Source organism: Aulostomus chinensis, chromosome 20, assembly GCF_037954235.1.
Source record: "Aulostomus chinensis isolate RoL2024-O1b breed Wild chromosome 20, RoL_Achi_v1.0, whole genome shotgun sequence".
NCBI lineage: Eukaryota > Metazoa > Chordata > Actinopteri > Syngnathiformes > Aulostomidae > Aulostomus > Aulostomus chinensis.
The window spans coordinates 9,551,687-9,575,657 of record NC_141339.1 but is presented as its reverse complement, the minus strand read 5'-3'; the positions used below and the strand labels follow the sequence as shown (position 1 = coordinate 9,575,657).

The 23,971-nt window shown below is 39.6% G+C and overlaps 1 protein-coding gene across 1 annotated transcript in view; it reads right to left on the bottom strand.

The window, feature by feature from the left end:
* Positions 1-23,971, bottom strand: part of rngtt (RNA guanylyltransferase and 5'-phosphatase) — a 97,700-nt gene that overhangs the window by 6,421 nt on the left and 67,308 nt on the right. The window contains exons 13-14 of the mRNA XM_086189092.1: positions 14,142-14,242; positions 6,879-6,945 (exon numbers count right to left, since the gene is read on the bottom strand). Of these exons, the coding sequence (XP_086045218.1) occupies positions 6,879-6,945; positions 14,142-14,242 (168 nt within the window). The remainder of the gene's footprint in view (positions 1-6,878; positions 6,946-14,141; positions 14,243-23,971) is intronic.

The following is a 23,971-nucleotide window of genomic DNA, read 5'->3' as shown; positions in this document are numbered from 1 at the left end:
TAAAAAAACAAACAAAAGGACCCAGTAAGCTATGTCTGACGACGTAGCCTCAGGGAACAGGGCCAGTATTTTGGCGGTTTGTAAAAGAAACAGCTGATGTCGGTCAAAGACTTCCTTGCAGCATCCGCTCATATTTGTTTGCAGTCCGTATAGCAACTTCAGACAATTGCATGGAATTGAAAGTTGACAAATCAGGCAGAGAGTTGCAAAAGTAGCCAGTTTACGCTCCATTAACAGTTTAATATCCCTACAATGGCTTTTTCCCTTTTTCCCAACTTGTGTTTCGGCCCATGTTTTCTGTCTTTGTTGCACTCCATATGGACGGTTAACGTAAACCCAACCAAGGCTCACTCAACATGATTGGTCAAAGCTACTCCAACAGAACACCTGAAGTTCCCCTGTCCTGACATTTTCCCAGACAGATTCTGTCTTTATATGCATAATCTGTTTCTAGATTACAGTACCATTATATAGATTATTCGCCCCAGCATCCACTTATGATAGCAGGGCTCTGGGACTTACTTTTCCAGTTGTAGCATTGGTGCTACTAACGTTGTCAGTTGGTCGCCAAGCACATGATTGGTCCCATCTTTTTTGTGTGTGTGTAACAGCATAGTATTAATCAATGACTTTACATGTGAAAAAGGTGTCTAAATTTACATAGGTAAGTGGAACTTTGAGAATGCCTTGAAACTTGATAGCTGCCAAATTACTTAATTAAATTACATCTTACTTAATGACCATGTGTGCCCTGCAATGCGTATGATGCATATGACGTACGGCTGGTTCTCCGGCGTGTGTGCACATGCAGAGGCATCATGTAACGGTTGCGACTCAGCAGCCAGAGAAAATCTGCAACAACTAGTCAGTGCTGCAATTTCTACCAAAACCTGCTAAGTGCGCGACTTCACGAGAAATACTTGGTGAGCCAGATTTTGGTGGATGTGCATCAATCTGTATAGAGCAGATCGAGCCAGACAGGAAGTTCACACAGGAATGGCATTGTGAATACGGTAAGCTTTAAATATAGTAGACCATATGCAAACTCATGATCGCAAAAACAATAAGAAAAGGACACAATATAACTACTCACTCTATATGCAAATGAAAGAAAAACATAAACAGGGAGACGACAACCAAATCAGCAGAATCTGAGCAAGTTAACAAAGCTCGGTCGGCAGAACGCATCACCGGTGAAGTGCTGCTGGTGGAAATGGCAGCTGTGCGGAGGACAGATGTAACTGGTGTCGCAACTAGAACCCAACACAGCCGTGCCCTGTTACAAAGAACAGAGGAGAATGCTAAAGCTGGAGAGAAAGCCTGTGCGAGCGAATGGAAAAAGGACCGCTCTCGTCTGAAATGGCTGAAGCTCTTTCTGCGTTACCAAAATAGTAATGAACATGCACTTACATGACTGCCACTCGGTAGAAAATTTGACCTGCACATTCTCAAAATAAGGTCACATATGCAACCATTTTGGTTGCAGCCCCCAGTCCTGGATGCATATCATCAGACATGAGAGTCTGTCTCTATTCCCCAAACTGTTTCTTTAAAATACGGGATAATAATGTCAGCAAAAAAGCAACCTGGCAAGAAAATTTTCCTTCATGGAAGATCCTTCAACCAGTATGGCATTATTTGGATTAGATGCTACACGACTTAAATGCTTATGTCACATTGGTGTGCTAAAAAACACTAGAAGAGATTTGTATAGATGGATGAGCCAGCATTCATCAATCTGTAATTTCTGCTTGTGTATTCCTGCTTGGCAACTAACCCTGCCTTTGTTTAATTTCAGTCTTAATCAGAACCGGCCCAGAGGTCTGCGACATTGCAGCACTTGGGTCCATTTTAATAATGAGAAAGTGGAAGAAAGAATATATAAGCAGGGGGAGGACACGAGACGCACAAACGCCCTTAGAAGGAACAATGATGTAGTATCAAATACTAACATTTATTTCTTACACAGCAGAATATTTGATGGCTTTCTATGAGGCTCATTAATATCTAAACTACACACAATTCAACTGAATGGTTCATTAAACAGTATAAATTGTAAACATTTGGGAAAAATTCACCACACACATTCTCTCTACAGCAACATAATTACAAGGACAATTAAACTATATGTGGCCTTAAATAGCTGCGGCAGCACAAACAAATGGGAGTCCAGCGACTTGAAATGCTATTATATGACATCACTGCAAGTCTCTCGTCAATTTGTATAATACGGATAATTATCCCCCGCATTCACATCGACTGTCACATTAGAACTGAGAAGATCTCCAAGGGAAAAATGAGACAATAAATTTCTACGAAGGTAAATGTGAGGGAAGGAGATGTATTGTCAGGCCTGGTGACTTGAGGAAACCACAGACTGAGTTTTAAATCTCTAAATTTTAAATAATTCAGATGATAGCATCAGTAGTGTTGACAGTACCCCTCGTCCACAAATGTCATTTAACAGACAACACATCCAGGCAAGAGCAGAGCTGAAAAATGAATCGATAACAAAAGCCTTGTAAACACTGACAAAAAATGTAATCCTGTATTAATTACATTTTCTTCACTTCCTTAATGGTGTAGATGGAGTCAGACAAAGTGGGGAAATCATCGCTGGCGACACAGTTAAAGGCTTTTTCAGTGCTCGAAAGGTGAAGCGCACACAGCCAGCTTAATCAAAGCTACTAGTTTTTGAAAAAAAGTTGCTTCAATCTCTGTCTTTGGGTGACTAGATCTGTCAGGCTCCCTTTAAATTATTTATGATTAATGAGCTGTACTCCCAAGTCATATATAGTACTGAACGGGGAGCTGACTCCATAAAGCAGTGAAACTCCATCTAAATGGTTAATCAACTGCCATTACTTTGACCAGGCTCGAGCAAATTCTACCATTTTTCTACCATTTCTAGGAGTCAGATCTGGATTGATGGAGTCACCAAGAACAGCTGGCATCTCTGGACTGAAAACTCCTCATAGTTTCAGGCACTCTCGATGTGAAAAGGAGAAAAACACTGACATAAAATTGTGTGTTTACATTTGCGGGCCCTGCACACTCTAACACAACATAAAAAAACTCATAACAGTTTTTTCCCAATGACTTTGGCTGACAGGCAGGAGAGTAAACACAACAGGAGTGACTGATAACATTAACTATGTCGCTGTTCCTTTTAGGTGGGCCAGGGGCCTGATGTAGTGAATCCTCGCTCACTGGAATGGCTGACACTAAAAAGAACATGGCTGCAATCACTTTCATTAATTACACTTGTGTTTACACCGCAATGTTGTGTTCTCACAGCTTCTGTCAAAAGGGCCTATTAGTCCTGTTAAAGAGCTATGCCGGGAATCTGGCGATGTCACAAAGCTCTTTGGTAAATAAGAATGAGAACTGTTGAAATTATGGTGGAACTAAACTAACAGAATAGCTCGTGGCAGGTCATGTAAGTCGTCTGTGCACCAATTCAGTCCAGCAAGATGTCTAATAAGCAAAGCAAATTTAGTGAAATTGCCAGTGTGGGTGAACAATGACTGTGCTCAGGTTTTAAAGGAAAATGACCAGCTTTTGTTTTTGTTGCCTAAAAGTCCTAAATCTGAAAATGCGTTAGCACTGTTGAACATCCCTTTCCCTTGCCTCAAAGTCAGTGGGTTTTTGGTTCAATGTTTGGCATTTGCTCTGTGGTTCACATCAACTTATCATGCCACTGCTATGCCATTAAATATCACACTTGTGACTTTATAATGCCAGTTGCTAGCATATGGCTAAATGAGACTGCAGAGTTGATTATGGACATTAAACACAATCACACCAAAAACATAATGGGTCATATTTGAAGCATGGGGCAAGCAGGTGCTCAGTCAAACATGAGCACCATTGTTAAGTTTCAAGCTGACCCACACGACTCTTCATGTCAAGCTTCCTCGCCCCTTAACTAACAAATGAATTTGTGCTCTGTCTGTGCTAGCAGGTGTTTAAGTACCGTATGTTAATGAGGTGTGGTCTAGCGCAACCATGGTGCATTGCTATTTTGAACACAAGAAAACAATTGTGCCATGGACCATGAAGAGGCTGGTCTTTGGTCAATGGTGCTATGTGCGAAGTGCTATTTAAAGGATGCATCAGACAGATGATCAGATGTGTGGCATTGCAATGCATATCTATTGATGCCCAAACCCATGTCGACAGTTGCTGCCACCTCCTCTGAGCCCTGCTTCCCCTCCAGGAGCTTCGGTGGATGCCTGCTGCTGACATACATAAACACAATCCAACAACCACCACAGATCGCTTTAACAGGGCCTGAAAGGTGCAAAGGCAATTTTGTGACATTGAACTCTGAGGTGTCATTTGTTCATAGCATGATGTTCATTTTTTACTGTAAGGATATTATTTACAGTGACACTTCAAAAACCGTGAAAGCAATGTTCATTTGTGAAGATTATCTAGCTGAATAAAGTGCACCGGTCTCAAGCATTTGTTTAACCCAAGAGCTGATTTTCTACAATGATCAAAAATCCAATGAAAGAAACTCACTGGGTTTTTTGGCTAAGGCAACTCATGGAAAAGCTAATCTCTGGGTCAGGAAGTACTTTTTTTCCCTGAGAATTATTATACTCTTCCAGACAAGAAAAGTACCTATTTCCACATTCATTTCTGCACTTCACATGACATTGAGCAGGAAATTGAAAGTGCTTCAACTGACATCTAATCCACAGATTAATATTACAATCAGAAACAGGAGGAAGGCATTGTGGTGGCCACAACCATGCACTTATTGACTGTTCAGAGATGGCACAACATATTAGCTGTATTAGGAACATCTCAGAACTAGCCAAAAACCAAACACCACCATGTCCTCCACTGGGGTGCCACTACCAGTTTTAAGCATATTTGCACTTGTCAGTTGGACTGACTATGAAACACATTTCAAAACAAAAATAGCAACACTCAAGCAGACCGAAAAAAACCCCAGGGCTTCAGCTTTTTCTGTCTCCCTGAGAGAAGTTAAGAGAGGCTGCCAAAGGCTGATACTTGGGAATCAAGCACACAGTGACAATACCAGAGGGAGCGTAACCTCTCATTTACTGTGTTTCTAAACCATGACTGTGACTATTTTCAGGAACAACACAAAATTAAGAGAGATTCTGACAAAGGGGGAAATTTCCATATCTTGTAAGAGCATTCTGGAAACTTCCTGTGCGTAACAACAGAAACCTCAATAAAAATGTTAGATATGGATACAAATAAAATACAAAATTAGTCATGTGACCCTTAAAACTGTTCTCAACACAGACAAGCAAACTCCGACAGTGCACTGATCGGAGTAGAGGCATTATGATGGGGTGCACTCGACTGGGTCTGCATTATTGTGGGTCAAGGTCCGATGATAGGTAGTGAGTACAATCCCATCAAATGTCTGTTAAGAGCAGAGTTAATTTAACACAACTGTGGCAAAACTGTGGAGTGCTTGCAACAAGACAGCATAATACTTATCTATGAAACAATCATACTTATTTAGCGCACATTATGGCCACAGCTTACCATTTTGATCACAGATTAATCTATTAATTATGTTCTTCTTATCCACAACAAAGTAGTACTTATTTATATACTAGGTTGGCAACTAATAAATTTCACTAATGATTACTAATTAGTTTTTTCTTATGTATGACAAAGTTACTCTTACCATGGCAGAGTAAGACTGATATGGTGTATACTGACTATATGCTATGTTACTCTATTCTTCTCTTGTGTATTCTTTTGGTTTATTATACAACCACCTACCAGGTGACATTTAAAGCTCATTCAGCGTGACTGCCAAAAATGAAAGGTTCATATTCATGCCTGGAAAAAAAAACCCCGACATTGCTAGGTGACGACAAATAATCAAGGGTTTCCCGCAGCGTATTGCTGGCCTGGCGATTGAGTGTAATCACCATTATATCCGTATAATTCTTAAAGATAAAATTGTTAACTAGACCATAGAATTGATAAGAACAAAAGTCCTTAATTGATTAAGCCTCTTAATTTTGCCCTCAAAGTGCACCAGACTTTAAAGTGTTCAAAATTTTGCCCTCAGGCCCAAGTGTTTTTCTGTAGGAAACCCTGGAATCCACTACATAAAGTACAACCAGACTAATCTTCTGTCTTTTGAATAAGTGATGAACTAACTATGGTATGGTAGTGAGAACCACAGAGCTCATACATGTTAGTTACTGTAAATTTCCATGACTTTATAACACTTTTGAGGAACATTTCGTGACATTCTCAGAAATAATTGTTTTCACATGAAAAAATAAAAAGAGAAATACATTTTAAAATCAAAGTATGTAACTTTAATTAGCCCAAGTAGTGTAAATAATTTAAGGAATACAACATTGTTTTTAGACTAATTACTTGAGAGGATCAGCATAAAATGACAAATGATGTTTTTAGTTATTTTTCCACTATACTAAAATGTCAAGAATTCATCAGTGGTTGACAGTGTGTTAACGAGAGAGGTGGGTGTGCAGAAAATGAATTGACTGTTGTAACATTGAGAAAGAATAGCAATTTAAAGCTAAAGTCGTTTAGAAAAAGGGGAGAAAGTATAAGAAAGCAAACAAATTAGAATAAAAGGCTGGTCTCTAATAAGAGCAAAGACCTGAATCTCTTTGCAGTTCATGTTAATTAATACCCCAAACACTGTTTAAGAATTCATGCGGGGCAACCAAACAGAAAAGCAACCTAAAAAAGCAGACATGCCACAAAGTGAACCTTTTTGAAATGTAAACTATACGATGAGCTTTTAACAAGATGGGAAAAAAGTGACACGTGAAAGGGATGCTGCAAGAGCACAGGTAACTTTGGCTGAATCCATAAAAGCAACACGTTTATTTTCTCACCTTCATCTCTGCAAAGGGCATGTGATAGTTCCCCACGTACAGCAGGCCGACAGTACATGAAACCAACCTACAAAGACAAAAAGATCATGGTTAACACTCGCAACACCCTCAGTGAAGGAGCTCAACACAACAGTATCGGAGTGGTAACAACAGTACAAAGAAATTACATCACTGCTTCCATTATCCAGCTAGTAACAGAAAGGAAAAAATGTGAGATTACACCTTCCGGAGTCCTCCTGTCTCTGTGAGAAGCTTCATCTTCTTAAGAGAGAAACTTAAACTACATACAGGCACATTTAAGAGTCCAAGGTCATAGTACATGGTATATATTTGATATACTTTAATTGGTGTTTCTTGCTTTCTTGTAATTGAGCTGCGGTAACAAAAAATTTCCCCATTGTGGGATCAATAAAGTTCTATCTATCTATGCATCCATCCATCCGTGGGAGTGGTTATCACAGGCAGCATCTCTGTATGATTCGATGTGGGGCTTAAACACCCTCAGAATCATGCTAAACAGATGTCCTAATAACATACTGCTCCCTATTTCCCTGCACCACAATCCCCCCATGAGCCATGTGCCTGTTGCTATGTGAGGCGTGGCCCGTTTAAATAAAGCTCGGATTGAAGACAAGAGCACTTGCCCTGGCTTCATATTAGTTAACTATTCTTAGACTGCAGTTAAACAATAGTGGGATTATGTTGTCTCATGCACCTCATTGAGAGATTTTTACTTGAGCTGAAATGGGGAATGGTCTTTCCACCCCCTCAGCCCCCTCCTGTGTAATGATAGCTAGTACAAGCAGGAAGGAAGCAGCAGTGGATATTCAGAGACGCAAATACCAGTAATGGACGACATTGGAATCCAGTGCCAAGACCTCACAACACTAAGTCCATCGTCGTCATTGGTAGTAATAATACTTCTGACTAATATGTGTGTCCAAGAGTGATTTCCTCTGTTAAGCTGATTCAAACAGTCGCAGAGAGGCTCTTAGTTAATATTTCATTACAAAGGCTACTACATGTCAGCATAAACTTCACCATCTATACTGTTACAATGACGAAAACGAGCTACTGTATGAATGGGTGTATGCTGTATAATGGATTTTTACAATTTACGTGTAATGGAAAAGCATTTCACAACTGCCTCACATTGCCTCAGGCACAAAGGGGTGCTTTAATCATTTTTGAAACACATTGTTCTTTTTTGTCAATTGACATGACAGAAACTACTGACACCCCCCCCCCCCCCCCCCCCCCAATAGAGACTAGGTCAATGTCGTACAAGGCCAATCAGTTTGTTGGCAGTGGTACAATATGTGGCATTTGCCACAGGGGCTGTCTGTGTGTCAATAACACAACTTCTGGTTCAAGTTTAAGTTCAAGTCGATTTATTGTTGTTATACAAAAAGTACAACAAGATGACATTGGAGCCATCACATACAAGCAGAGTCATTCAGACAGTGCATGCAGAGCTCCGAGCTGCTGTGTCTATGCACACGCCATCATTGGTTCAGTAAAGGCTCTTCAGTAGTTTTGGAGTCTCAGGAAGAGAGTTGCTGTTAAATGAGTGTATGACTGTCACTTGAATCGTTACTATTTTAAGAGTCTTTTAGAGTTTGCAATTTAGAAACAGTTTAATGGGTCATTTCACCTAGAAGGAACCTTGACAGGATATTGGAGCACACAAGTCACTTGAGTACATTAATTTGAAGGGGCAGACAACTGACTTTTTGACACACAGTTTGAGAATTTCATCCTTGTTAAGCGTTCTTGACTAAAAGATAGAAGGATGCAATTCTAGGCAGGTGAAAAAATGCCTTAGCGCTAGATGCTATTCTGTGCTATATCAATGCTTTTTCATTTTTAGTTCAAATTAGTGTAAGGGCTATTCTAAAAAAGAGCAATGGGGAGTCCATTCTGTCCTTCTGAACCATTTTTGTCCTATTCATTCTCCAAGGCTAAGTAGTGGCTGATGGGTCGATGAAACGCCAAGATCTAATTATATGTTGGCAGAGTTGATCAAAAATATAAATGGAGTGAAGCTGATAAAAATGGAAAAATTCAGGCCCTGTTAACAACAGGAGTACCCTGATTATCCATCTTGAAATCTCCTTGGAGTTTGAAGAAAATAAACTGCTATGTGATATGCCTGGTGCAGTTATGAGTTACAGCCACACTCATGAGCCACACCAATACAATGGGTAGCATACTGCTCAATATGATGGACACGGGCATTGTATTTAATTATGAATCAGTCCCACATACACCATCGTGGTGCTGTAACTATTTATTACTGCACCAAATGTTTATCATTTCACTGCCAAATGTAGTCCAACAAAAGTACCACTTATTCCCGAGAAATGTCAAAACTGCATTGGTCAGCTGTGTTTTGAAATTATTCAGTCTTATGAAAGATTTACAGGCTGGCTGGCTGGAAGGAATGGGGTTGAACACCGATGAGAGGATAGGGAAGTTGGAAAGGATGGTGGTACACCCGCAGGGGTGTCAGTTCAGTAACTTGCATTGTATTGACAAGGACATTTGGTGTGCCTTGATACATCTACTTCTGTCTAGGGTGCACCTGTGTACGCAGGGTATCTGGGAAAGAGCTTTACTGTTAGCTGAGGCTATAAATACTTTAGTGCATGCTCTTCACTTGCCATATGAGGATTAGCCACAAATATATTAGCTTATAAAAATCTAGAGATGGATGAATGTATTGTTAGTATTGGTCGAACTGAAGTTAAGTGTGAATAGCAAAGAACAGTAATTATAGAATATGGTGAATGTCAGGGGGAAAATCATAACAACTCGTTTCAACAGCAGAAGAAATGGACCCTTAGAGCCCAGTTGAGTGGAGACATCCAGGTCACCGCGCCACCACCTCCAGAAATCTTTGTGTCCATACAGAAAAATCCAATCACAGATTTCAGTGTCCAAACATAGGCCCCATGTTTGTTCAGCAGAATCCTTCTTGTTTGTACTGACAGATGAAAAGCTACAATCTGAGGCTGTTTTCACATCCACTTACTCTCAATTACAAGTGCAGTTTCTTACCACAATCTATCTATGCATCTCGTAAAAATGCTGTGCAGAGATTCTATACGTCACCTGCCTTCAACTACTTACTTGCTTTCCAACCGAAACTGCATTAATATGCTCGCTAATGTCTTCTTAGTGGGTATGAGTCATTTCAGACTGTGGGTAAAATGGATGGTCTGTTGACTGTGTTGCAAATGAGATTGAACAACAGAACTGTGCAAGTATCAAATAGAAATTACAACGACGACAAAAAAAAATATGTCTTGTTTTTGCTGAATATTCAAAAAACATTTTCTCAGTGCAAGCAGTGACACTTAAAACATCAGGCTTTTCTTTACTGCAGTGTGACAAAAACTGTGTTTCCAAATAAATGTCAAGTGAATTCTAGAAATGTAGCAAAAGAGGAAATGTGAACAGACATTTCTATCAAGCAGTTTGAGCAAATAAACCAGGCTATACAATAGAAGATAGCAGGATATGCAATGTGACACAAGGTTGTAGGCCCAGGTCGTGAGCCACGACACTCTCTGTTTAAGCCATCAACAACAATAACACAACATCGAAGAGTATCCATGGCACAGTTATTCATGCTTTTATAATTGATATTTATAATTATTTATAATTGATATAAATGATTGAACTATTAAATCTGCAGAGCTTGTACAAAATTACAGCTTTTACGACTATGTCAGACGTCCTCAAACATATGCTCCAGGCTGCAACCGGAGGTCCTCAGCCAAGGCTCTGCTCACCTTTAAACAGTCCAGGCTGAGGACCAACGGTGACCTGGCTTTCTCGGTGATGGCTCCCTGGAACATCCTACCTGAGGAGATCACACTGGCAAGCTCCATATTTGCCTTTAAATCGCAGTTAAAAATTTACCTTTAAAAACATGGTTTTACTTGTGTTTTTTTTCTGAACGTCATACTGCCTTTTAAGTACCCTCTGCATCATATCATCATTTTGATATTTTATTGTCTTTATCCACTTATTTTTCTATATCAAAACTTTTTACTTCTATCAGTTCGCCTTTAAACTTGTAAGGCACTTTGTAATGTTGTTTAGAAAAGTGCTCTAAAAATAAAGACAAATTATAAGTGTTCATTAGTGCCATCTTGTATTTGACATGTTGCTAGCTGTCTGGAGACAAGGGCAAAGTTTGGGAATATCTCTGAAGTAAACAGTGTGAGAGCTACATCAGAGCCTATTCAAAGGGAATTCCATCTGCAATTGTACATTCAGTATCTATTCTTCAAAAAATACAAAAAGACCACCTCAGGGGAGAGTAAAAACTTTTTTTGGTGAAAGTCTTTCGAATTCTGAGTTTCCTTCAACCTTTTCTGTTGCACATTCAAATATATTGATGGAGTATGCAGTTACAGAGTACAAAGTTAGCAGTAATGTTAGCTGTGAATGGAGGAATGCAGTGGGAGGGTAGTAGCGGCAGTACTCAAAAGTTTATTTATATTTCTCAGTAGCCATACACTCCATACAAATAGTCGTGTGCACTGTTTGCCCCAAGCAACATTCGTGCATTTGGACAGATACAGATTTGAAGTGAAGAGGGTTTGTCCTGAAGCTACAGGCAATACTGTATCAAATTGAAGGTGGAATTTCCTTTAAGATGAGCATGCTATTCTCATTTTTGTGACAAGCTGTGTTTGTTATGGAAATGTCCCACCACCCTCAGCTGGCTAGATTATATCATAACAGATTAAGCACAACAATGTTCTTTCATCTGAATTTGTCATCAAAGTAAATGTTCAACTGCCTGTTGAAGGCCTGATAACTCTGTAGCTGTAGGATGGACTACCAAACGCAACTTTTTATTCACTGAAAGTGGACCTTTGGAGATTTTGCGGTCCGAACCTAGAATAAAACTATGAAGAAGAAAATGACAAAAAATGTGACTGGAATATAGAACAAAACATTTAGTTTGAGTTTTTAAATCTGAAACGGCTGCCAAAATTTAGCACAGCAATAAAATATCGAGAAAAACAAACAATAAGAAATGCATGAATCTACTGACGTGCATGTGCAGTGTGTCTCCAGCAGCTGTAATGGGAGGTGGGGTGGGTATGTTATTATGAAGTCTTACTGTAGAGCCTTTACACAAAATATGGATTGGGATGCTGGGATGCTGACACTTGAGTCAACACAGTGGAAAGCCTGTAATAAGAAGCCTGGACTCCAGCCTCGAGAGAGCCGATCCAACCAGTTAAGACGGTACCATTGTCCACTTGTGGGACATAATAATCACACACCTAATGAATGGTGACATAACCATTAGTTACTGCTTGCAGCAAGAATGCTGGCTCAATTATCCATAATTTAAGCAATCGATACAATACTCAAGACTGTTCAATTCCACACAGGGTAGGGGACTTTGGGATGCATTCTCGACTTTCTTTATCTTCCCATTTAGTTTTTTTTTTAACTACCTCTCTTCTTCTTGCCATACAATTATCCCAGCCAGCGTTTCTGCTTTTTCTCAGAGAAGATAATGAAAGTTGCAAGGAAAAGACGTGCTCAGGCATTGATTATGTGGGAAGATAAATAAACAGTTGTTAGCTTCTGATATGGCTGTCCATCTCTCTCTCTTTCCCTCTCAGACAGTAACTATGGAGAGATTTGAAAGCTTATATCAAGACTGAATGAGGTCTAATGAGGGCTACTCCGCCAGCAAATTAATCTTTCGGGGAAATATCAGAACATTCTTAGATGGTAACAATAATGGTCTGTGTTCTCCCACACATAGTCTGCAAGAAGCTGTGTAGCACGCCGGCTGGCTTCGGTGTAGAAAGAGCGACTGTGCCCGACTGTGATCTTCCCAGTCTGTTGTTGGTGAAGATGGCAGGCACAGAGATGGGGAAAGTCATTGAGGTCACCTTGCTCTCCAAGGAAAAGATTGCATGACCAGAAAGCTTACTGTAATCTGTCTGTTTGCTAGAACTCAAAATTATTCTTCTTGTTGATTTTTAAATCTTTTTTGTGGACAGAAATAAGATTTTACAGTCAAAGTCTGTTTAGCCTGCTTTAAGGCAGCTGAGAAATGGAAACCTTCCCATTTGGGAAAGTTGCACACATAGAATTGAAAATATCTGTATTCTAAAGGGGTAGATGTGATGGTCTGTATAATCCACAGCCAAAAATTTGCATGCTATGTTCAATTTTGTAGGATTTGCGCTAAACACACATGTACTGCGGCTGGTTAACAGCAGCAATGTATTTAGTCTTTGCAAACACAGATAATCTAAGTATTTATCTGCACAGAATGAAGAAGTGGTCACTCATTTCTTTACAGGTGTATAGATAAAACTGTCAACATGTGATAAGATCACTTAGGATACATTTTAGTAGCAGTTTGGGAAAAAATTTATAAATGACCGCAATCTGCTCTATTACTGCTGTCAGAGAGTAGCAAAGTGACAAACTTGTATAAACCGAAAAGGGAAGAAATGCAGCTCGGCAGGCTAAAAACAAGCTTTGACGGGACCAGAATCCCACTTATTCATTTGCAAAGTTACAATATATGAGGAAGTTATTCCAATACAAAGGTAGTAACGTACCACTCGTGCAATCAACAAAACAGGACGGTCCCCAACAACAACAAAAGCAAAATCAACAGGACAAAGCTATTGTAAAGTGCATACACTTACTGTGCATAATATAACAGATGCAAGTAGTTTTTCTTGTCATATCAAATTAGATTATTACTGTGTCGGGCCTGCAGACAATTTCCACATGTACAATCAGTAATGCATACGCCAATTACCTGCAAAGAGCTGATTGTAATTTCCTGTATCTTGTCGTTATTCTATGGAGTTCTTAAGTTAAGCAAGACGAGAGTAAGAGGCACCAGTGGATTTGAATTATTGATATTGCAGAAGATAATACAAAAATAATTAAAGAAAAAGGGGAACGTTGTGGTGTGCGCTTAAAGCAAATAAGAAATTATTAGAGTAGAGAAGTTATGATGGAATGGATCTTTCTTCATGATGAACTCCCCATGGCAAAAAGAGAGGGAAAAAATGTCTAAGAAAGTTGGGTATAAAAGAAAGCTTTGTGTCCAAAAAATTTAAAGGATTTTTTTTTTTGATTCAAAGTGTGGTTTACACAGCAACACACAGCAACACAATGAGTTCTCCAGTGTGTGAGAACATGAAAGGTGCTGTTAGAATCATCAGGCACAGTGTTTCACTGGCAACAGCCACTTACCCTTCCCCTCCGAGTTTGGTGATCTTCAGGCGAAAGTCCACAGAGTTGAGATTGGGGGGTTTCCATTTGAGGATGTCATCACATCTCCCAGCCTTATATCTCTGCAGAGACAAAAAAGCCGCCCCCCCCCCCCCCAAAAAAAATTACAATGTAGAAACTTGCTGGCATAAATACAAATTTTAACTGCTTTCATTCAAGAAGGATCACACCGTAGCTGCATGTGTCATTATGTCTTTCAATCAACCCAGTGAGACTTAATGGCAGGGTAATTTTGGAGCCGAGCAGAATTTCTAAGCAACCGTCACAGTTAATGAGATGAAAACGACTTATTCCTGAAGAACTGTTCCTCCATTAGTAAACACTATTTATATGTAACCATCGAGAAGAGCAAGACAAGCAGCTGAAGTGATCTTAAATTAAAAAAAATTGTCCCCTTGATCAAGAGGAAAAAAGAAAAAGTGCAAACATCTTCATTTTATTGAGAACATTTTTCACACACTCAAACATCTCAAATGAGATACACAGAGGTGGAAATTACACATTTGGAGAAAAGGAATGCATGCAATTACAACCGGGCAAATTATAAATAATGGTTGAAAATTATACAATTTTCCAAATCACCACTGGAGCCTAACTGCATCAATATGTGAGATGAACAAAACATGCTGTCCTCCTTTTGCCTTGATTATTTATGCGTGCCTGACTTTTAAGAGGACATGAAACAAGAGCACTGTAACATGAAAAAATGTAAAGGCATGACGGGCGGAGGCGGGAACAGATGACCAGATTCTGTCATTGTCAGGTTGCCCAGTAACAGAAGTCTACTCAATGTGTGGAGATGTGTGGAAAGCAAAAACAGGATACCTCAGGAGATCCTGCCTTGTCACACTACGTGACCAAAGCAGGAGTTCCTGGCTGCACCCACGTATGCCACTATGGCGGTGGCTTGAGAGAAAAAAAAACAGGTATGACTTGGCAAGCTGTTGGATAAAATTAATTCAAAATGTAGCAGCCCAGATTGATGTTGAAGCTCTAGAAATTACGTTCATATCAGACGATTCTGAACACAAATGTTCACGCTGATTCAGGCAGGGTGGATAGGTGACAAGCGTGATTTTTACAGTGGGTCTTACAACTGAAGCCACTCAATTGTCATCCAGCTTTGTACTATAAATGATTGGATCCCCGCAGGGACACACCATTTCCTTCATAAGTTATAACAGTTTCATTAGTTCACATCTAAGATGTCTGTTTCTTGGTGTTTTTGTTTCAAATAGGAAAAAGGTGATGTCATTTACTTCTGTGCACCACTGAGGATTCAACGATATTTAAACCAAAATTACAATAACAGCAATAGGGCTTTTTATGCCTCCAAGCCAGCAAAAGGTGTGGGCCAGATGATTGTAATATTTCAGGAACACAAGGAAAATATTTCTTTAAATTTGCCACCTGCGACTTTGCCCACCTGGGACTCAACGATGGTCAGGTGACAGGTGACTATCCTTGAGTCCAAGGTGACAAGCGCACTTCCTGAAAGCAAACAACTACAATGCAGTATTATATTCATCCCTGTCAAGATTGACAGGGATGAATCTAATTCGATCAAACTACATGCAAGATTCAAAGGATTAGCTGAGTTGGGGAGTGTTATAAATAGTATCTTTGAAAACTTACTGTATGATCTTTGCATTAACCTTGACAGAAGCACTGGTTGTGGACAGTATTTTCAGTGATTTAATGTCTTTGCTGAAACCAACGTAAGCTCGTAACACCCCGTAACTTGAGGTAAAACTGAAAGGTTACTGCATGTCTGTTAATACAAGTTGTGACCTTTCACCACCAAAATCTTTTGAGGTCATTTTTCAGGTCCCAGTGGATGCTTGTGCCAAATTTGCAGAAACTGCCTGAGGGTTGTGAGATACAGTATGAGATATGGTACCATGTTTATGACAATAGGAATGCAAATCACAGCTGTAGTTGATATGGAGGCACAATGTTTAAAATCAGTAATAACCATATACTCAGTCACGATCCAAATCTTGCTTGAATATACGTCAATGTGAAATGGGCCTTTGTTTACTGCAAAATTGAGAATTTCTAACTTAATAAATTGGTTGAGTCAGTGGCAGAGTGACTTGAACATTTTTGTTGTGAAGTAAAGGGAACCTAAGAGTGAGGCGTCTGCTATGGAACTCTGAGTGTGGGAGGTGGCCTTCATGTGCCTTTGAGACTCCACACACCACAAAGGCTTTTCAGTGCAGTTAGACGGAGAGCAGAGAAACAGAGCATGTCTCTTTTGAAGAGCCTCGATCTCTTCTTCTGAAAACGTGGGTGTTGAAAGCGTTCAATGTTGGGAGTTATGCTGTGGTGTGCTGGCATCAAAATAACCTCTTACTACACTTATGTAGACCAAAATCAAACAGATACACACTTTTAGTGATCAAACCGTTTTAGAGATCAGCTGAATGGACAGAAAAATAAAAATGATAGCGTCATTGGGGGAGATGACATATATAAAGGCGGAAAGTTTTACAACGCAAGCCAGTAACTGTTCAAGTATCCCTTGTTGTTATCACTGGGAAAGCTTCTCTACATGTTACACTCTCAACCAAAGTGAAATTTGTTTTAGATGAATCCACGCAAACACAACTGTAGAAGCAAAATGCTAGAAAGCCAATCAGACTCCAGATTAAATAAACCGGTGCCCTTCAAATTAATTCCTAGATGTAAAAGTGCAGCCGGTTCCACTTCCATTAATACTGTCAATAAATGAGTGGCCATAGAAAACAAGGGCTTTATGATTGAGGTGGAAAACAGACCTTCAAACTCGACACTGAATTCAAGAGCACATCTATCAAATTCATTTCCATGAAATGATGCTCCATTGCATATAAATTGCCTGCTGTTTCAAGTTAGTGATGCAGGGACTGTGACAGTCAGAGTACAGAAACTGGAGGAGACGCTCAGTGAAGGCGAAAGGCTGTATGCTCTGCTACATTTGAATCTATATGGATGGATACAATTAAAAAGCCATTTATGATAATGAACAAATTACTGCAATTGCTGAATATCAGTCTATTACTTCAAGTGCCTAGCACATTTTCCTTGTAATGGGTTAACAGAAAGCAGATTGCTCAGAATGACCAATCATTTAGAACAAGTTCCAACACATGTAGAGACATGCTTTTGAATTTTAACTGACCCCTGAAATGGGGGGGGGGAGAGATTTATCCCAGTTTAAATCCTTTGTCCCAATGTTTGATGGCACATCCTGCACTCAGGGCCATCCATTGAAAATGCTGTCTTGGATTTTTATGTCCTTCCTCAACCATCATGGATTGTGGTTCTGCCCCATTGAATGACACCGAGAAAAAAGCATTTTGCCTGTCATACCGCCCCCCACATAATGACTATCCATTTGGTCTGATAATGTTTAGGCAGTAGAGAAAACACGATATATTTTTTTTAAATTTTTATCTACATTTGTTAGCAGATCTCCAGTGTGTATGCTCCATCATGCGGAGGATGTTGTGCAAATTCAGCGCTATTGGCTAGTACAACACAAAAACAACCCTTCTGCAGTGTTGGGGCGCAATGGTAGCTCCCACAGGAAGACAAGAAGGCATGCACTTTATTTTTAAGGCCATGATGAACTTGTTAGTCAACTCAATTTCTCATTAAACGGATCAAACAGTTCTTGAGCAGCTAGCTTTTTATTTTACTCTTGTATGGAATATTTTTTGCACCTTACTTTTACCGCCCCTAGAAATCTGTCCTCTTATTTCTTGTTTCAGTCTTCTGAAAAAAAAACCCCAACTTTCAATTGTATCAATTTTTAAAATAGCAGAATGACTTGACCCCGGGCAGAATTCACACCGCTGACGATGCAGCTCTCCTGATTTATCTTCAACTGAAGGTTTTTGCTGACAGAGACAAAAACTGAGAAAAGCAAGGGGCAACAGTCACTAAAAATGTGTTAACTTTCACCTGCATGTCTAAATAGTGGATGAAATTTTTCATGTAAAAACCAACAAAAAGTGCCCCAAGTCACTGGAGGAGTGTCAGTGTGGCTTGGCTTCGGGTCTCTGGGACTCAACTAGAGGGATGATTAAGGTTGAGATTCATTCAGTGACCTTTCTGTTCCAAATGGAAGCATCTAAATTTGTTGTTTCTACATTTCTTCTGTGTTTTCCTGTAAGCTGTCATTATATTCTCTCCATAAGTTCATTTTTTTTTTAGTTTGAATACGACATCACAGCTACAGATATTAAAGACAGGCCAATCAAAACCACCATCGTCATTCTTGTCAGTGTTTGGCAGGTTATCAAACAAACAGCTTGAGAGTTGCTATTGTGATGTTGTAGTGAGTGGAGGGACTCAACCACGGCCCTTCCTTGATGTCAATACAGGGAGATAAGACATGGGGGAGGGAAGTGATGTGATATATTCTACGGCTAGAGCAGCAAACGGAGAATATGACAAGCTACTGAACGGCTGCAGATCAGAGCTTTGTTGCCCTTTTTAAATCCTGAAATAGCTCAGGTGGTTTTGATCCTGAACAACAATATTTCTACAGACAGAAATACGGCCTCTTTCATTTCCACTTTCCTTCAAAAAACAGGGAGGAAAAGACAGAAAACACACAGGTGAAATCTTGAGCTGCTGGTGTAATTATAGTATATTTAAGGGATCATCACTGATTTAGCAATAATTCTTTCTGTTCGTTTTAACATGCTGTTACCGCCACTAGCATAGCTGCAACTTTGGTTTCCTTGGTCTTCTCCTGAAAGAGTTGCGTAGCCTTTGATGATTTCTCATGATAAACCCAAAGGTTTGACAAAAGTAGCAGTATGTCTCAGCATCCATTATAAACCACAAGTGGTACTGAACTGCCATCATATTTCTTGCACATATTAAAGCAATACTTCATAAAAAACTAAAATATAACTTTTAATGGCTCACCATTAGGTCTCTTAATCTTATAAAGATGACTTCTAGGTGACTCCTGAATTCCGAAAACACTAGACACATATTTTGAGTTTGAAGCCGATGGAGGATGACAACTAACGACAGCTAAACTGTCCAAAACATCCATTTAGTCTCAAATGCATCATCCAATACAATCCAAGTTTTATTTATCCAGCCAGATTGCTCAATACTCAGAAAACACTCTGATATGAGCAGCTGATTTCAGTGGCTGAATGACTTCAACAGAATGCACTAGCTGTCGTCATGCTGGTTTTTGACCGCGTTGAACCACACATTTTCCAGAATTTGTCTGTTCGCTGGCTTGCCGCAATTAGTCTCTGTTAGCTTCAGGCTAAAAATATGTTGCTGGTGCTGTGTGAATTCTGCAGACATTTATAAGTCAGTGGGTGGGTGGGTGGGGGGGGGTCCCCACAATCACTTTTTTTCCCCAAAATATCCTCTCAAGTAAAAAAAAAAAAGACAGTTACCAGTTACTTAAAATGAATGAAATGTAAATCCATTGAAAATGTGATCCACTTCAATTTTACAGTTAATGAATGTGACAGGTTGTTTTTTTGGGGGGGGGGGGGGGGGGGGGGGTTAAAACTAGTGCATCCATGGGCTGAAGTATTTGTCTTGAACAAAAATATACTGTAATATCATGTATGTGAAGAAAACAAGTAGCTACTTTGTAACATTGTTGATCGTCTTCGACTGGTTAAACGGCAGTGATGAGTTGATCTATTATGGCCAAATGAGTCAAATCCCCCTAAATTACACACAAGTTTTTTGTTGTTGTTGTTGCTGAACTGTTCTAATAGTCAACAAGAGACCATTGTGTTTGAAGTCTAGAGTTTTTTTGGTGACTCTACAGGAGTAAATGCTCCCTGCGATTCCACTCACTCGTCTGTCCACCTGAGAGGGCGGTTCATTTTTGAGAACCACTAGGTTTACCTTGGTAAGAGCCATCATTTTTGTTTTAACAACATGCTTATAAGGAATTGATTGGGGGAGTTAAAAATCTGTGAGTATCCTCAGCTTTATTGCACTCTGCAGCCGGCTGAAGCGCGTCATCTCCCTTCTTTTAAAACAAAAAAGGTCTTTTATTTATACTTTTCAGCTTCACAATTACAATTACTGTCTATGTTAGTAATTGTATTATTACTTCTGCAGTGCAATTAGCTGTGTTGCACAGATTCGATGTGTTGATGAACCATGAATTCATTTTAACATTTATATCTAATGTCAAAATGTTTTTTTTAGAAGCATGGAGTTTTTTAGAAACCATATATACCTTTGGAAGTCATGTTAGGTTCCTTTGCAGCAATGTTGTTGAGAGGCTGCTGATGAAAGGCGGGCTATGTGTGATGTTGTTGCCATGACAACAGAAAAACAGCACGCTTTGATGTCCAGTGGTCAAGTTTAACATTGTGCCTTCTATGATACTTTCCTGAAACTACACAAGGAAAACAATTAACTGAGGCGCTACCATAAAAAGATTTCAAAGAACATATTGTGAATGCGTTCTTATTTCATTTATCACAACGAGCTACTGTAGATCTGGCCTGAATTTATGATTATTTTTGATTATCTTGCATCCAAGGTGCAGCATGGCTCAGAGGTAGGGTGGCTGTCTAGCAAGGGTCGCTGGTTGGATCTTAACTCCCCCCGCTGACCACGTTGAAGTATCCTTGAGCAAGATACTGAATCCCTAATTGCCTCTGATGGCCCTGCGACGGACTGGCGACTGGTACTCCAGCTTCCTCCCTCAGTCCAAAGACATCAAAAGGGGACGAGGCTGATTGATACTCTAAATTGACCGTAGGTGTGACTGTGAATGTTTGTCTGTCTCTATGTGTTGGTCCTGCGATGGACTGGCGACCTGTCCAGGGTGAACCCTGCCTCTCGCCCAATGTGTCAGCTGGAATTGGCTCCAGCCTCCCCCCGTGACCTTTGACGGATAAGTGGTATAAAAAATGGATGGATGTCTTGCATCAAAGGTACACAGTTATGTAAATGCTATTTTAAATGAATAACTATTCCTGTGAGTAGCTTGTTTTGACGTGGATAGAAATACTACATCCTCTTACTATTGTTTGAAATCTTTGGTGGGAAATTACTCCAAAACTTATAATGACAATCACAAAAAAAAATGTAGGGGTTATGATATTTAGATATCATTTTTCAATGCAGTGCAAAGCTGCGGACTGAGAGGAACTGCATTAACTTTTCATATGCAGGCACATATGAAAAATGATCAAACTAAGTAAATCTTTCATTTTACAAAATATTGTTCTTTAGAAATATTGAAAAACAAATTTTAAAAAAATCAAGGAGAACTCTGCAACACAGTTATTACTAAATACTTGGGTGGATGGTTGTTGAATGGAGCCCTTCCATTATAAACAAGAGCTTATTAAGTGAGGGAAGTATATTTCCATTGACGAAACTGAAACTTGCCACAAGAAATGCTGTACAATAAGTCCTTTGATTGTAATATTAGCGAGTCTCATTTCAATAGCAGCTTTTTAACTCTGAGGCAGACTTATTGTTTAAGTGTGCTGGGGATTATAGACAAAAGGCTGAGTAAGTCCATTCTCCAGGGAAAATCTGTCTCTGTTACAGCTCAGACACACTGGCCCATTTCTTCAGGAGTCACAGTATTATGGTGTATGTTTTTAGGGTGTTTTGGTGTGGATGTAAAAAACAACAACAACAAAAAACAAAACAAAAAAAACACAGTGGCACAAAAGATTCTAAGAAACGAGATTGAGGAAAAAAATTCAGGAGTTAAATAGCATGCTGATGTGACACAGAATGTAAATAACAAGGGTGTGACCTCTTGAACTCGCCTATCTTTAAGAATATGGTTCACTTCATTTCAACAACAAAATTTAAACACACACTCCATTCTGATTTGCGAGTGCAGCAGAAATGATCTGATTAGAAAACACATAAACTGTCTTTTAAAATCCCTCGACCACCATCGAGAGCGCTCTCCCATTAGTAATTCTGCCATCTGTAGAAATGGCTCGGTTATAAATTCAGAACCTTTTCAACATTAGCTTCATAAAGGAAATATATTCCGAGGACAGTGTGTGCTCGGCGAGATAACACACAGGCTGCTGCGGTGGAAACCTTTGTGTTTATATTAATGGTCACAGTCGTGAGACCCTGCTGAGATTAACCCAGAGGCCGCTCTAATCCCATTCACACAAGAAAAGATTAAGATTGCAGATTGTGTAGAGATCAAGAAAAATCAATGACTTTGAAAAATGATTTGAGTACAAGGCGGTGGGTGCTGTTGTGTCCCTTACCCATTAATGATTGCTGGTAGGAGCAGTGATGAAAGAGTGCTTATTCTTCTGTTGCCTTAAACTGCTGTGAATACACCTTTAACAGGAGCCTGGTGTGCCTGACAGCTGACATCTTATCAAATATTTAGTTTGAGGCTGAGGATGACCACAGGCCAGACACCTTCTGCAGGGGAAAAAATCAAGCGGTTTTGATCCTAGCGTCAGGATGAAAGGCCATTTTAGTCACTGTCTGATTGAAGGTTTCAATCCTGTTTTACCTCTGACTCACCCAGCATCTCGGCTGTGTGCTTAGTTAGGGTCAGAAATGAGATTTTTATACCTTTAACTGCCCCAAACACTGGAGCGGTGAGTTACATCACTGCAGCAAGGTGAGAAGTTAAACCCCTGGAGGTTGGCAAAGAAAGGATTTTCAAGGGATCTTGAATTACTCTTTAAAAGACTTCCTGACTACAAGGGGAAATTCATAGACAAGAAAAAAAATTGAAAACTAAACACCTCTCAAGCCAACACAGAATGTTATTTAATTTTATCGTCTGACATTATTATTTCTGAAGTGAAACTAAATGAAGCTCCAGTATGCCTCCATGGAGAATGTGTTTCCATGGAGAACATCGAGTCTTCTCTCTTGGGGGTGACATTAAGAGTTCCTCCACAATCCAACATAGTAACACCCACTGCTCCACATTATTTACTAATAATGGCATATTTGAATAGACAGACATCAAGGATGTTTCAAACAAGAGCTACTGTGTCAATCAATAATCCAATGGCAAAAGCTAAAGGTCAAGAAATTGCATGCATTTTAGGAAGGGAATTCAATCACGAAAACCTCATAATGTTAGGACTTTAGTTTTCGTGTGCAAAATGATAAAATTGACATCAAAAGTCATGGTTTGCAAATGCATTGATAGCTCATCATTGGTGTGACTGAAGACACCCCGAAGGCTGCAACCAATACTTTATGATTATTACCTGTAAATATGAAACTACCTCCGGAAGGATACTTTTCCAATGTTTGATGTATTTCATGAGATCATATAATTACTTGTTTATCACATTTCATAGAATCAAGAGCCTGAATTATGCTGTGTTTTTCAAAGCTGAATACAAGGATTTAAATCAATTCTTACAAAAAGAGGATAATATTTATCCTTTCATTACTGCAGCACTTTGCCATGGTGGAGTACATTTCATGTTGTGATACAGTGGAGTTGTCACCTACTTATGACAATGCATGTACCGCAAATTGATTATGTGCCCAATATTTACCCTGTGGAGTGGAAAATTGAGATGTGACCTGTTTTTGCTTGTCAAAATACTTTACCTCATCGGCTATCAATCATATGCTATTAATGTAAAGCAGCAATTGTGCTGCCAAGTGAACATGTGACCTGCGTTTAATGTCTATCCATCCATCGTCTTCCGCTTATTCCTGTTAAGTGTCACGGGGGGCTGGAGCCTATCCCAGCGGCTACGGATGAGAGGCAGGGTTCACCCTGGACAGGTCACCAGTCCATTGCAGGGCCAACACATAGAGACAGACAA